At 39.7% G+C, this 16,149-nt stretch overlaps 1 protein-coding gene and 1 long non-coding RNA gene across 4 annotated transcripts in view; both read right to left on the reverse strand.

Annotated features, from left to right (window-relative positions):
- LOC105393973 (basic helix-loop-helix domain-containing protein USF3) overlaps positions 1 to 16,149 on the reverse strand; it is a 59,592-nt gene that overhangs the window by 18,968 nt on the left and 24,475 nt on the right. Inside the window, exons 5-13 of the mRNA XM_048626217.1 lie at positions 11,254 to 11,421; positions 9,295 to 9,478; positions 8,811 to 8,920; positions 8,333 to 8,537; positions 7,446 to 7,608; positions 6,470 to 6,615; positions 5,971 to 6,076; positions 1,209 to 1,398; positions 600 to 816 (exon numbers count right to left, since the gene is read on the reverse strand). Coding sequence (XP_048482174.1) covers positions 600 to 816; positions 1,209 to 1,398; positions 5,971 to 6,076; positions 6,470 to 6,615; positions 7,446 to 7,608; positions 8,333 to 8,537; positions 8,811 to 8,920; positions 9,295 to 9,478; positions 11,254 to 11,421 — 1,489 coding nt within the window. The remainder of the gene's footprint in view (positions 1 to 599; positions 817 to 1,208; positions 1,399 to 5,970; positions 6,077 to 6,469; positions 6,616 to 7,445; positions 7,609 to 8,332; positions 8,538 to 8,810; positions 8,921 to 9,294; positions 9,479 to 11,253; positions 11,422 to 16,149) is intronic.
- Positions 12,254 to 15,465, reverse strand: LOC125489669. Of its 3 annotated transcripts, none has more exons than XR_007267153.1 (4): positions 15,386 to 15,465; positions 13,095 to 13,313; positions 12,877 to 12,916; positions 12,254 to 12,787 (listed from the first exon to the last, which is right to left on the reverse strand). It is a non-coding gene; the product is annotated as an uncharacterized LOC125489669 (long non-coding RNA). The 3 variants fall into 3 exon arrangements; XR_007267152.1 differs by lacking the exon at positions 15,386 to 15,465 and adding an exon at positions 13,379 to 14,691 and having other exon boundaries at positions 13,095 to 13,267; XR_007267151.1 differs by lacking the exon at positions 15,386 to 15,465 and having other exon boundaries at positions 13,095 to 13,358.

Consider the following 16,149-nt stretch of genomic DNA (forward strand, 5'->3'; position numbering starts at 1 on the left):
ATTACACGTACTTGTGATTTTTGAGTTCTCTAGGTGATTAATTAATTATAACTAAAGGAAATTTGAGGTAATTTTAAAAATATCGTTAGAGTACAGTGTAAATTACACAAAAAGGATCATGGGCTCTGATTTTTGACGAAGTTTAATATTAAAAGCACCTAAAGTATGTAAGTATCTTACGAATTCTATGCATTGTGACTTACTTAAATAAACATATATCTAAGTTTTTTGTTGTTTATTTCGAATCAATCACACCTTGCTATAGCTTGCTAATCATATAAGTTTTAATTAGTACCTATGTAATTTAAAAATCCTCCTATCGCAATATAGGATTCTTCACAATTTTTATATACCTAATAATAAAAGCGAGTCACTCGCTTGGAAGTCATTTCTGAATCTAAATACACTTTCGGTGATATGAGGCGTGTATAATTGAACATATTCATAATATACAGGGTGGACAACTATTATACTACGACTTTTTTTAAATCGCAATTTGGTATGCATGTATTTGCATATAGAACAGAGTAGTATCTATATGTATGGCTACAAAGTATTCCTGTGGAAACATACATCGCACAACAGACAACAAAACTCACCAGCTTCCGGAGTAGGCGGCTGCGTCGGCGTGGGCGGCTGCGCGGGCTGCGGCGTCGCGGGCGCGCTCACAACGCCCGTGGACGTCACCACGGACGTGGCCACCGACGTCACGACCGACGCGGGCGATGACGTCACGACCACGGTCGGACACGTCGACGTGACGGGGGTGGTCGCCGCCGGCGGTGTGGGCGTGGAGGAGGTTGTTGAAGGTATTGGCTGTTGAAAACGGGACGATTAGTTTGGTAAGCTCTAGGTATTATAATAAGTATTTTCCTGTGCATTTATTAATTTTGACTGAATAAACTCTGGTCCGACGACCTTAGATAGGTAGCCGGAAGTAGCTGAATGAGCAAGGCCTCAGGCTGCAGCGCTCTAATGTCCAGCAGCATACTATCATGGGCTGATGATAATGATGATAAAAGAGCTACGCTCGATATTCCTATACATATAGTCAATCACATCAGAAAATAAGTAATGCTTCAGTAAACTAACCAGTCTAATAGCCTATACCGACGCTAATCTTCACCAATGAACGAAACGATGACCAATCCTAAGGTACAACTATTGTTTATCACCGACACTTTAAAAACAAGTAAGCTAATACTCACAGTAACCACAGCCGTAGTCGTAGTCTCCTCCTTCCCCTCCGGGCCTGGCGAGGGCGTGGTGACGGTGAGCGCGGGCGGCGCGGGGCTGCCGGGCAGCGGCACCGCCGTGGTGGTGGCCGGGGCAGGCGGCGCGGAGGATGCTGGTGGTGGCGAGGTGGGCAGCGGCGGAGGGGTGCGGGTGAGCTCGGACCTGGGGGAAGGTGGATTGTTAAGATTATTGTGTATAGGGCAAACATAGTCATATCCAGTCCAGAGACATGCACTGGACCGTCAGGATACAAGAAAGAAAGGCCAAGACGCACTTTGGGTCGCTGAGGTAACGAAGTAAGTAAGGGGGCATTCCACGGGTAGTTGGAAAATGAGATATTTTTTTATTAATCTAATCAAGATTATTTTATTGTTAATTCAATATTAGATATACATATTTACATGTTCTGTTATTTTTTTTTCTGAAAAAAGCAGAAAAGTATTTTTTTACATACGTTTCATACGTTGTCTTTTTGGTCTGAACATGTGGTACGATTTTTTGGGTCATGTTCATGTCCCACCAGTCACAATTTATTTGGTCTATATTTCTTGCAGAAACAAAGCTTGCTCATAGTTTATAGTTCACGTCTTAATATATTTAATCATTTAATAGCACATTCAAATACATTTTGCTATGTTAAGTATTTGGACTAAAATCTCGTTTGACGGAGCAGAGGTCGGGGCTGAGGTATTTTTGGCTGTCCCACCAGTCACACTCCTTAAACCGTTAATATATCACCAATTAATGTACATGGGTTATTAATTTGGTAATCATTACATTACTTGGTTCATTATCTACTATACAGTATATATTTAATCATATTATTTGATTAAAATAAAAAGTTACAGGTCTAAACAATAGCAATTCTGGAGTAAACAGTCCCACCAGTCACTATGGAATGCCCCTAAGGGAAAAAATAATAATAATATGTGAGTTAATTGTGTGGCGTTTTAACACGCTGACTTAAGCCGCACGTCTAATGGTATTTCGCGTTTAAATTTGATGAGGCGATTTCTGAAGCGACTATAGCCTCATGTCCATGTAACCCTACCCTTAAGGTGGTCAGTGGTCAGAGGCTGAAATTACCAGACATTGAAGACATAGTTTCAAGTGGATACAGCATGCACCTCTGTCTAAACTGTAAGGGAGTACCTACTTTAATACAAAGTGTATGTGTTTATGTTATGTTACATCTAGCGAGTATCATCATTTTATTGTCATGCATCTATTCCCATATCCAATAACACTGGTCTCCCGAAATAACCGCACTAAGTATATGTACCTACCTACACTTGATCACAATGACGAGGGGTGCAGGCGCCCCGCGGCGAAGGTAATTAAAAGAGTGCCGAATTTGGCTAATTATGTTTGCTGTGCCGACCGCGATCCGCCCCGCATTATGATCCCACTTTGGGGGTTTCTATTCGGATTTTAGCAGTACGCATTGTCGTTCAATAGTTGACAATGTTTTTGAGGGTTTCTGTATTAGCTCAAACAATACGATTTGAAGAAATAGGCGTATCAAGTTAGAAATTAGGGGTTAGAAAATGAATCAACAGTGTTCGCATGAGAAAGGAGTTAGGAAGTTCTTTTAGGACTAGTATTATAAACGATGGAGTCAAAGATTGTTTCAACCATCATATTAAATTAAAATAAACTACATTCAATTAGGTACAAAAATATTCTTTAAATTTTCATAATTTCTTAATGATATCCAGTTATTTTAAGACTCCTTGTACCAACTACCTCCATATAAGTTAAACCCGTTTCCCGAAGCTAGTGGTAAAGCAAATCCTCGCCCCAATTAAACCGGCAGCGCGGTGTTGGCACATCATTAAAATGGCCGCAATTAATAAAACGGGGCTCCCGGAATAGTAATTATCTCTGTGCAAACAGTTGCCGCCAGACAAACAGATCTGCAAGCAATCATATTAATTTGTATGTTTTTATTTTGATTTCTGACAATTTTCTTCTGTGTTTTTCTGGAGGAACTTTTATGATGACTGCATTGTCTACAGTTGGCTGGTGTATTTTTTTAATAATGCAGGTATCTAGTTCGGATACGTTTAATGAAATAATTATGATATAAAAATATGTAGGTATTATGAATTACACCTGGAATCTAATAAATGATTAATTATAGCTCTACCCATGCAGAAAACCGCGTCAAGGGAGAAAGAAGACAAATAACCACAAACGGCGTATATTTCAACGGTTTCTTTTCGTTCCATATTCCAATTTTGAAACCGCGCGTCTCGATTGGCCGACGAGAGCTTTAATTAAGTCAATTAGAGTGAGAGCCGCGGGATGTTTGCGTAAAAATCTAAACAGAGCTAGCTGTGATGGGAGATGTATCGGCGGCGAGGGGTGGGGAGGGCGTTTGTCGATGTTTATGTTCGGTATGTATAGTATCTACTATTCTCAGATAATGACACCGTTGCAATACACATATTATTTAGTTACACATTTATTTTTACTCTGGACTAATACTAATACTCACGGTTATACACTCAGCGACCACTCTATTTAGCATTGTTTCATATTTTACACTTTTTCGATTTGAATGGAATGATTTAAATTACCTCTAATAATTTGAATACACAATATTATTTCTTTTATAAGGTGCAAAATTACGTTTTATTTCCTTTACGGTCTCGAGGATATCGATGGATATCATGGGGAAAATTAATGCGTTACTCCTTTTTTATCGATATCCCTGACAGTGTATGGTTTTTCCCATCCCTAGCCCCACGAGAGGTTAGTTCAAATAATCATCAGAGTGATTGTCAACACACGTACGTATAACAAAACTGATATTATTCCATATTTTCTTTATTCTGCATGTGTATAAGTTAACAAACTCGCAATTTTATTTATTTAAAATTCATCTAACTATATACTTGTCTTAATACTATTGCATTTATTAGAGTATGCAAAAATATTTATTCATTACTAGCTGTTCCCGCGCGCTTCGCTTCGCCTTAAAAAGTTTTCCCGTGGGAATTCCGGGATAAAAAGTAGCCTATGTTCTTTCCCAGGGCCTAAACCGTATGTATACCAAATTTCATTCAAATCCGTTCAGTAGTTTTGGCGTGAAAGAGTAACAGACAGACAGACACAGTTACTTTCGCATTTATAATATTAGTTAGGATTAGGATTATGATACCAATAAATTACTAAATTAAACTAATACTAAAATAGAAACAATTAGAAATAATACAATTTATCTTGATTTCAAACAAGACAAAAATAATTTAATTTAATAAAGAGCAGCTCTGCTAATCTTTTAACATGGTACATTGATGTTTTATTCAAAACGGACAATCTTTCGAGCCACGAGAAAACTTTATGAGAATATTACTCAAAGAGTTTTTTTCAGAATAAAATCAAGTGGAAAGTGTATGAAGAGCGCTCGTCTCTAGAATGGAGGAAATAAAATAAAAAGATATGAATTTTAAACGATTAATCTCGCTATGAAAAATTGAATAAGTGCGCCACAGATTGTGGAAGCATTTAGACGCGACAGTATTTAGACGAATAAGATTGTAGAGGAGCGAATTAATTCTAAAATACAACAGGACAAGAGATATTGAATTGATACAAGATTTAAGATATATTACATAGTAAACAATGTAAAATAAATTCAAGTCGCCTATACATTGAAAATGAAAACATTTGGACATAATGTTTAACCAAAATATAGGGTCTATTTCAGTTGGACAAATTAAAAGTTTTTAATGTTTATAAACAAAGTTAATTTTTCGTTCTGTACTCTATGGCACATTCTCAAGCTCATATAAGTGAGTGGTGGATATGCAAACAAGGTGGGAACGCGTTCAAATCTAGCTTTTGTTCGGGGCACGATGTTAGAACTTGATATCCACTTATTGGAATATAATTTTATCATTTTGAGATTTGATAATGTGATTAATTTAGTATGCATTTATGAAAAAACCTTATCTTCCAAGTTGTTTAAAAATAGTCTATATTCATTTAATGCCACATTCAGTACCGTTACTAGGTACCTACACATAAAATTGCTTTCTTTTTTATTTTCATAAATAAAGTTTTAAAAAGGTTTAGTTTTTTAAATGCTTAGAAACAATACGTTGATCATCATAACTATAGAGATTGTAATAAATTGATAAGTTATGAAATTTAACACGTATTGCATTTGTACTACTCACAAAAATATAACAGTAAACTAAAGTTAACTTTTGCAAAACTGACAACTAACACCACCCATTGACAATTTCGTGAACTATTTAGCGAGTTGGTCTCCACCTGCTGTTATAAATCCAAATAGATACGGGATGCTGGGGAAACTTCGGCAGCGCCATCGGGTCTAAATGGAAACTAATCATTCGTACGTTTCATTGAGAGCGTACAAATACGGTTCGCGGTACGCAAAACGGGCGCCACTTCAGCCGCTGCCTCACAAAGCTGCCACTAGATGGCAGTGAATGTAATTAACCGATTTTAAGGTTTAATACAGTAATTTCCACTTATTTTGGGCATTTATGTATCTAAATATACAATACAGCTTGTTCCTTTTAACAATAATTGAAGTGTGCGTCTATAAAAATAAAATATTGCTAGAAAGGACATTAACATGACGAGGCTTTGGCAGTTTCGTAAAAACGCTTTCAAATGGATATGTTTTTTTTTTAATTGGCGGCTCTAGTTCTATATAGCGCCTTAAATACCAATAAATGTACAATCAGCAACACAAACCTGGGAGGCGCGGGGACGCAAGCAACGGCGTCGCCGGCGGGCGCAGGCGGCTGTTCCTCCATGTTCTGCTGACCGTCCTTGTTGTCGGTGCCTCGCGCTGTCGTACCTGGAAGGGATTGGGGAGTCAGTATTGGGGGTTAGGGATGTTATATTTTGTAGAAAATAAGGTTGACCATAGAGTTATGGCTATGATCTAAGCTTTGAGTTTTCCATCTGGTTCGTGGACTGTTATTGGACGCACTACGATTACATCGTGCTGGATTTTAAGGCATGAGGGTGAGGGTATGTTATTGCGAGAACTACACTTTATTTGGCGGTTTTATCCAGATCTACCCAATGGCCATGTAACTTTGTCACATATGTTTGCTGTGTTTATACATATAAGGCTTACTATGAATTTGCCGACTAATAAATCCCAAGTTCTCCCATCTTTAACTTCTTAGGACCAAAATCTTTCCCCTTGGGATGGACACTTATCTTTTCTACCGACTATACATACCCTGCGAGCGCTGCAGGCGCGTGGTGACGCCGGCGGGCAGCTCGGGCTCGGGCGCGGGGCGCGGGGGGTTGCGCGCCGAGCGCCGCTGCCGGGGCTTGCGCAGGAGTTGCTTGTAGTTCTCCGCCTTCTTCGAGAGGTAGTAGAATCTGGAATGTTAGAAGGGTGTTTAGGTTTACAGCTGATAAATTGGTGGAAACAGGGTGTGGGGGACATAAAGTACTTTACAATACCTAGAATAGGTCTAGATGTCGATATAGGTATAGGTACAAGGGTTACAAAATATAACTTTGGACGATGAAAACTATATTTTGGTCCTCTCTGAAGACGTAGAGGGACGGTGAGCACGCAATGGGATTGCTTCAAACCGTATCCAAAACATTGGTGCTAACGTATACTGTGGTACTATACTGCTCTTTCGCTATATACTATTGTAGCAAGGATGCGCTCCCAATCCTCTCTTATAATATAATTCGTTCATAAAAGCAACAATGCAATGCAAGTGCAATCGGCCGCTATTTAATTGTGGCTAAGATACATAACTTCTAATCATAGAGCAACAAACCTGACGCAATCCCTAACGCTCTTCCTGGGCAGGAAGCTGGCGATCTGGCCGAAGTTCTTGGGGTGCTGCAGGTACTTCTCCTTGAACAGCTCCCGCTCGGCCGGCGACCACACGTTGCGCATTTGTAACTCCTTGTGCAAACCAACATGCCACAGACAGCAATAGATGGCCGCCATTTTAGTTAACGTCATATCCAGGGCTACCAACCTGACGCAATCCCGGACGCTCTTCCTGGGCAGGAAGCTGGCGATCTGGCCGAAGTTCTTGGGGTGCTGCAGGTACTTCTCCTTGAACAGCTCCCGCTCGGCCGGCGACCACACGTTGCGCATTTGTAACTCCTTGTGCAAACCAACATGCCACAGACAGCAATAGATGGCCGCCATTTTAGTTAACGTCATATCCAGGGCTACCAACCTGACGCAATCCCGGACGCTCTTCCTGGGCAGGAAGCTGGCGATCTGGCCGAAGTTCTTGGGGTGCTGCAGGTACTTCTCCTTGAACAGCTCCCGCTCGGCCGGAGACCACACGTTGCGGAGTTGTAGCTCTTTGTGCTCCGCCTCCATGTCCATGCATTGCCCTGGGGATGGGAAATAGGGGTTAGTAATATAACCAACGATTTCAAAAGGAAGGATACGCCCGTCAGAACTTTTTGTCAAAAGAAAATGACACCCGCGCGCTGGCCCTAATTCATACAAATTATGACCGATTTATGAGATTTAAGGGCCAACGCAAGGGTGCCATTTTCTAGAGCGGTTGGGCCTGTCCTTACGCTACTAATATATAAGTCAATGAATATACCTATAACATTTTATTAATTAAAAGCGGGTGAACGAAAGGAACCTCCCCGGGTGACACCATCCATTGTGTTTTTCATACAACTATTTATTGTATGACGTATAGTTTGGTGCAAAAAGGAGCCTCTTCGAATGAAGGCCATATAATATAATATCCCTTATAATTATGCTACCGGGGCTGCCAGCGACTATCGTTATTCTGTAGCACTCACGGTCAGCCACCTGCTTGTCAGCTTGACTGACGGCCACCAAATGGCTAAATCACCACTCTCGTGGACGCCTTATTCAAACGTGCTGGCACCTAAGCGTTAGAAGCGACTTACGAGCCGCTGGACTTAGCTTGAGCGAATGCAGAAGTGGCGGACGTTAGAGAGGGCACCCCAGAGGTGCAGAGGAACCTCTGGGGTGCCATAGGACTACAACAACAGCATCTTCTTGTCCTCGTGCTGCTGCTGTGCAGTCCGCTCACTACTAGTGTGGCCGCAGTGTGCGGGGTGCAGTACTCACGGTTCGTATCCGTATATTTCGGAACAGCGCTGTTGTCCTGCAGCAGCGGCGGCACGACGGTGAGCGCGCGCATCTTCTTGTCCTCGTGCTCTTGCTCGTGCAGTCCGTCCGCGATCTCCTCGAGTTCCGCTTCGGACTTCACCCGTGCGCCGAGTCGGTTGAAGCGCTCGCGCTCTTCCCGTTGTTTCCGCAGCTCGGGGAATACCTAGAGAAGAGTTAAGGTATTGATTAATTACATAAATAATCTGCTGAATTAACTGAACTGGTGTAACTTTTGATTTTAACAGCTTGGCAGGAATTATAGAACCATCTTTGAGCCACTCATAAATAATGGTACTTATCTTCTAAATGTGGGCCTTTAAGGGTTGCCATAAAATGTATATATAACATGTCATATCAAAGGCATTATAGCAATATAAGTGCTTCAAGAAAAAAGATTCTGATAAACATTGTAAGTCGGAAGACCTTTATTTGTTACCTTTTCAAAGAATTCTCTATTCCGCGCTTCTTTCGCTTTCCGTTTCTGTCCCTGTTCTATCCGCTCTACTCTTCTCTGCCATTCCGCTGCTCTTCTTGAATACGCTTCCGCTGAAAATAAGAAACAATATTATAATTAGGATATTAAACATGGCTTGTAATTGTAAAAATTACGGCCGATGAATTATAAGAGAGGATTCGGAGCGGGTCCTTGCCGCTATAGACGAATAGTGACCGAGCGGCATAGCGCGTCACGTGCTTTGACACATTTCACACGCGTGTCACCCCGCACCTTCAAGGGGACCTCAAATTTTCTCCTGCACCGCGGCCAAGTCGATTTGTAGTCTTTTTTTCTCCCTGACACTACAGCTGGTCTATATGATTTGTCACACGGTGGTGAAACATTAGCTATTCAGGTACGTTGTTAGCCGAATGTAGCCCAGTTGATACTCGGGGAGGCTTCTCCCGTGCACTAGTGTACTCACACAAGGCCTGCTCCCGCTGCTCGGCCTCGAGGCGCGCGCGCCGCACGTGCTCCAGCAGGCGGCGGCGGAACAGCCGGTTGCGGCGCACGGTCTCGTGGTACACCTCCGTGTCCTGGGGCTGGTTGTACAGCGGGTACAGCAGCGTCGGCCCGAGGTGCGCGAGCTGCGCGTGCGCTGACGCCGCCTGGGGAGGGAAAAAAAGGATAACTCTGTTAGTAAATAATATACATAATGCTTTAAGCGATAAGGCCGCCATTTGTACATATGTGTTAGATTAAGTTTTTGTAATTTTTGTCCATGTTTTTGTGTACAAATAAAGAATATCTATTCTATTCTGTTCTACATAAGTGAGTCAAGTGACCCATCATCAATATAAGAAATATGCGAGAGTACTCGTTTGTTATAAAAAATAGGGGCAACATAAGAATACGCGAAATCGGTTCAGCTGTTCATGCCATCGGGATTTATAGAAATAGAAAGGACAACGGCATAGGACAGGTGCATTTTATGTGCAGCTGTGGGAGATTAACGGATGATAATGATGTAGCAGAAGAAAGATTAATTTATTTTGGAGCGCCTTCCAATGGACCTAGTCGCTACAGTAAAAAATTATAAGTACTTAATACAGGTGTGATTGTGATGGATTAGATAGGCTGCTAACTTTAACCTGGAAAGGAACTTTCAGTACCAGCCATCTCTCTAAGGACGTAAGTTAAAAGGTGAATGAACAAATATTAGTACCGAACCAATGAAGTGTGTGTGTGTGTGTGTGTGTGTGTGTGTGTGTGTGGAATTAATTACACCAGGGACTAAGGGAATAAGATGAATTGAATAAGTTCGTTGATTCACAGCGAGTTATTCAATACATAGTTGTGTGTGTCAACCACCAAGGTAAAACTAGTATGAGAGTTAACTATTATAAGCTTGAATAGAAAAAAAGTAGGTGAGTTAGAAGCGTCCCAGTGTAATGAGTTAATGACACAATGGGCATGTCACGCCATTGGTCAAGAACACGATATGACATCATAGTAAACCTAATTATAGTTTGTAGATTAGTCAGAGGATAAACAGAAGTAACATCTCCATAAACTGATAATAGAATTGAAACAATATGGTATGTGTAAGAAGTTAAAAAGTCTATAATAATTTTGATCCCAATCCCAAATTTCAACTTCCGACTTCTCACGGGATCTATTAAGATTGTGTGAGTATGAAAAGTGTAAAGCCACAACAAAGTACAATAAAATTCTAAGAATAACTTATTTTTCATTACCTATATCTGGCTAAAACATTTAACAGGGCGGGCCCGCATGAAAACGATTCTTAGGAAAGCATTTAAATTGCCTGGCTCGTTTTTGCTGCACGAGTCAATGGCATGAATAAGTTAAATATTGATATTACCAGCATAAACATGACTTGTTCATAATATACTGTTGGCTATTCACCCTTCAGTTCTAGGAACCCTTATTTAATATACCGTCTACTTCTTTAATGTTTGTAGAAAAATAGGATCTTTCACTTTTTACTCATTCGGTAATAGCAATAGCTTCATAACTACCAATCACACTACCAGCTGATGTCAACGAAACTGGCCGCCGTGGTCGGAATTCGGCTAGGTGGATATTCTATTATTTTCTCTGTGGGGTATAAGTAGGTACCTGCACCTGGCTCTCTAGAATGGAACCTTTGTACATTATCCCCTAGGTCTAAACTGCCTTTCTAAGCTTGAACCATTTCCCACCACGCTGGTCCAATGCAGTTAAGTGGGTTCAAATATCTAGATTGATGTGCTAAATCTAGATAGGCAGGTTTCCTCACGATATTTTTCTTCACCATAAGAGCGTTGGTATACAATGTACTTAAATTCAAAGAACTCATTGGTACATGTCAGCGCCGGGCTTCGAACTCGCATCTCTGGCGTGAAACTGACATTAGTTAGATGGACATAATTATGCATACCTTCTTCCTATTGTCTGCATAGATGCAGTGCGCGAGGCTGGTGTGCCGCGGCGCCTGCTCCTCGGGCTCCTCAGCGTGGGCCGGCTTGCTAGCCGCCTCCTCTAGCTCCTTCTGCTTCTTCTTCAGCTTGGACAGCGTCGTCTCCGACAGAGACATCTCCCGGTCCACCTGGGGAGGTACCACGAATGTTAGTGTTTGTGTGCATGCTAAAGTATTTTCGAAATAGAAAGCCGCTTTATTAGTGAGTGTCATTATGACTTTATGACGTAAAAATTCAGGAAATCCGAGTATATGTGTAAGCATTTATTGCATAAGTAAAATCTTCAATGAATCAAGTAGGTAGTGATAAAAATAAATCAAAAACAATAGACAGTCAACATAGAGCCCACGCATTCATTACAACGCTTTCTACCTTGACCCTTTGAACTCGCATCGTTTCCGTATCATTATCAACAGATGGCGCTAGCTGTTCTAAAATGCATGAATGGTGCATGTAAACAGGAAGGTGATTCGTGTCACAAAAAACCCCGTCGCTTTCATCTCGTTTTCAGATTTTTACGAACGAGTTGTCAAATTGCGATTCACATGGCACTAAAACCCAAGCTACATAGTAAGATCGTTGTGAGATCGCAAAATGAATGAAGGAATGGAGAATGACGCGATTCATGTCATTTTTGTTGAATTTTTTGATATCGCTTATCCGTCATATTTTGACGTTTTAGCGATTTTAAACTTTCGAAGAAAAGGGTGAAATTGTTAGATCGTTTTCAGAAAAAATACTGCAAAAAACTGTGAAATTGACCTTGTACGCATCTCTCCAAGATCTTCAAGCCATTTTTCAGCCGGACAGCCGTCCCTACGAGATACGTTTCCATCTTTACCGAATTCGTAATTTTCCTTTATAGTAAGCTTGTATTAGTGATATTTATTTGATTGGCGTGGGTTTTGGCCTGAGGCCCTCGCAGAATGAGGAAGAATATTTTAACCGAAAGCATACACATTCCCTCAGTGTGCAAATTGTAAGTTAATGAATTAAACACATTGTAATGCATGTATATTTTATTTATTGATAGAACTAATAAATTCTATGAATTATCACAAATACTAAAAAATATAGGTAGTAATTAGGTCCCTTTACCACTTAATAAAGCTACAGATAATGGCAATCAAAGATTAAAGTCTTATTATTTTTCTCATATTCTCTCCTATAGGTTGGCTGGTACAAAATGCTTTTAGCCTTTTGTATAATTATTAATACTTAAGTATGTATACAATATTTTGTTAACAATTATTAAACTATTATTGTATATAGGAACTTAGGTAATCAGTAATCACAGGTGCTCCTCTGTTTGAATTGACGCATGAAGAAGAGGAAGAAGAGAGGTGTGAGGCCATTGAAGGCCAGGCGCATGCGCAGGGACGGGATCCTCCCGCGCAGCAGCCGCAGCAGCGCCGCCGCCGCGCGGACCGCGCGCTCCACGCCGGTCGCGGAGCCAGAGCTTCACTGGTCGCGCAACTGCGTCGCCGCTAAAATCTGTGGATATTCAATTTATAGTTAAAACAAATACCTACAAAAATATTTTGTTATTCCGATATAAATTATGTATACGTATTATACCTTACCTTTACTTTAAGTCTGGTCTTGATTGTTCCTTTCATTAGCCTAGAAAAGACAAAATGAAATGTTCAGTATGATATTGTTCTAAAAAATTACAGACAGACACTAACAAAACTACACTGTAACATAAATATTCAACACCAGTTTTCCTAACACATTATTGGGGCAACAATGAAGTTAAATTCTATTCTATTATTTAGCCAAACATTTAGGAATAACCTACCTTTTTCCATATGAGGAGCCCCTGCTCAAGAAGCCTCTCATTGACTGCAGCCTGTCTGTTCATTGCTTCAGCTATCATTGTGAGGGCTGAAGCCGTGGCCCTCTCACAACGCAGTTGCTCCTTCTGCAACTCAAGCACATCGGCTGCTGCTTGTGTTCATCTCGTTCATGATTCTAAAACAATTCAAACAGAAATTGGATACATCGTAAATTACAATACCTTCTTAACTACAACCGGTAACATTTATATTTCAAAAAAAAATAGGTTAATACATTGATACTTACATGTCTCAGTCGTATTTCTCTAAGTTAGTTAAACTTCCTTTCTTCTTATATTTTCCAAAAAAACTACGTTGACACGAAAATGAGCAAAGAAAATCAATGTTTGTTATGTTTGCTTTTATGGAGAAAACATGGCGGCTGTCAAAAGTGCCACAGGTTATGAATTTCTTCAATGTTGAATTAAAAAGCCGTTTCTTGATACTTGCTATCGACACTAATTCCAACAATATATATTGTAGGAACAAAATTATTTAAAACAATTAGTGGTAGTATTTATTATTTTTGCATGGCAATTAAAAAAATATAGTTTCATTCATTTCACTCAAGCCATCCAAATACGAACTAGCGATATGAAAACGAGATCAAAGTATGTGTGCTATGAATCGCGTTTTTAAACATTGCGGATTTCATCTCGTAACTCGTTCGTATCGCTTTACAAATATTTCGGTTGAGATGTGAATCGCGCCCCTGGAGGGTGATTCGTGTCACAAAAAACAACTTCGTTTTCATCTCGTTTTCAGATTTTTACGAACGAGCTATGAAATTGCGATTCACATGGCACTAAAAACAAGCTACATAGTAAGATCGTTTCGAGATCGCAAAATGAATGAACGGAATGGAGAATGACGCGATTCATGTCATTTTTGTTGAACTTTTTGATATCGCTTATCTGTCATATTTTGACGTTTTAGCGATTTTAAACTTTCGAAGAAAAGGGTGAAATTGTTAGATCGTTTTCAGAAAATACTGCTAAAAGTGAAATTGACCTTGTACGCATCTCTCCAAGATCTTCAAGCCATTTTTCAGCCGGACAGCCGTCCCTACGAGATACGTTTCCATCTTTACCGAATTCGTAATTTTCCTTTATAGTAAGCTTGTATTAGTGATATTTATTTGATTGGTGTGGGTTTTGGCCTGAGGCCCTCGCAGAATGAGGAAGAATATTTTAACCGAAAGCATACACATTCCCACAGTGTGCAAATTGTAAGTTAATGAATTAAACACATTGTAATGCATGTATATTTTATTTATTGATAGAACTAATAAATTCTATGAATTATCACAAATACTAAAAAAATATAGGTAGTAATTAGGTCCCTTTACCACTTAATAAAGCTACAGATAATGGCAATCAAAGATTAAAGTCTTATTATTTTTCTCATATTCTCTCCTATAGGTTAGCTGGTACAAAATGCTTTTAGCCTTTTGTATAAGTAATTATTAATACTTATATATACAATATTTTGTTAACGATTATTAAACTATTATTGTATATAGGAACTTAGGTAATCAGTAATCACAGGTGCTCCTCTGTTTGAATTGACGCATGAAGAAGAGGAAGAAGAGAGACGTGAGGTCATTGAAGGCCAGGCTCATGCGCAGGGACGGGATCCTCCCGCGCAGCAGCCGCAGCAGCGCCGCGCGGACCGCGCGCTCCACGCCGGTCGCGGAGCCAGAGCTTCACTGGTCACGCAGTTGCGTCGCCGCTAAAATCTGTGGATTTTCAATTTATAGTTAAAACATATACCTACAAAAATATTTTGTACTTATTCCGATATAAATTATGTATACGTATTATTTTACTTTAAGTCTGGTCTTGATTGTTCCTTTCATTAGCCTAGAAAAGACAAAATGAAAAGTTCAGTATGATATTGTTCTAAAAAATTACAGACAGATACTAAACAAAACTACGCTGTAACATAAATATTCAACACCAGTTTTCCTAAGACATTATTGGGGTAACAATGAAGTTAAATTCTATTCTATTATTTAGCCAAACATTTAGGAATAACCTACCTTTTTCCATATGAGGAACCCCTCCTCAAGAAGCCTCTCATTGACTGCAGCCTGTCTGTTCACTACTTCAGCTAATCAGCTATCATTGTGAGGGCTGAAGCCGTGGCCCTCTCACAACGCAGTTGCTCCTTCTGCTACTCAAGCACATCGGCTGCTGCTTGTGTTTCTAAAACAATTCAAAACAGAAATTGGATACATCGTAAATTACGATACCTTCTTGACTACAACCGGTAACATTTATATTTCAAAAAAAATAGGTTAATACATTGATACTTACATGTCTCATTCGTATTTCTCTAAGTAAGTTAAACTTCCTTTCTTCTTATTTTCCAAAAAAAACTACGTTGACACGAAAATGAGCAAAGGAAATCAATGTTTTTATGGAGAAAACATGGCGGCTGTCAAAAGTGCCACAGGTTATGAATTTCTTCAACGTTGAATTAAAAAGCTGTTTCTTGATACTTGCTATCGACACTAATTCCAACAAAATATATTGTAGGAACAAAATTATTTAAAACAATTAGTGGTAGTATTTATAATTTTTGCATGGCAATTAAAAAAAATATAGTTTCATTCATTTCACTCAAGCCATCCAAATACGAACTAGCGATATGAAAACGAGATCAAAGTATGTGTGCTATGAATCGCGTTTTTAAACATTGCGGATTTCATCTCGTAACTCGTTCGTATCGCTTTACAAATATTTCGGTTGAGATGTGAATCGCGCCCCTGGAGGGTGATTCGTGTCACAAAAAACAACTTCGTTTTCATCTCGTTTTCAGATTTTTACGAACGAGCTATGAAATTGCGATTCACATGGCACTAAAAACAAGCTACATAGTAAGATCGTTTCGAGATCGCAAAATGAATGAACGGAATGGAGAATGACGCGATTCATGTCATTTTTGTTGAACTTTTTGATATCGCTTATCTGTCATATTTTGACGTTTTAGCGATTTTAAACTTTCGAAGAAAAG

The sequence above is a fragment of the Plutella xylostella genome, chromosome 16 (genome assembly GCF_932276165.1).
Source record: "Plutella xylostella chromosome 16, ilPluXylo3.1, whole genome shotgun sequence".
Taxonomy (NCBI): Eukaryota; Metazoa; Arthropoda; class Insecta; order Lepidoptera; family Plutellidae; genus Plutella; species Plutella xylostella.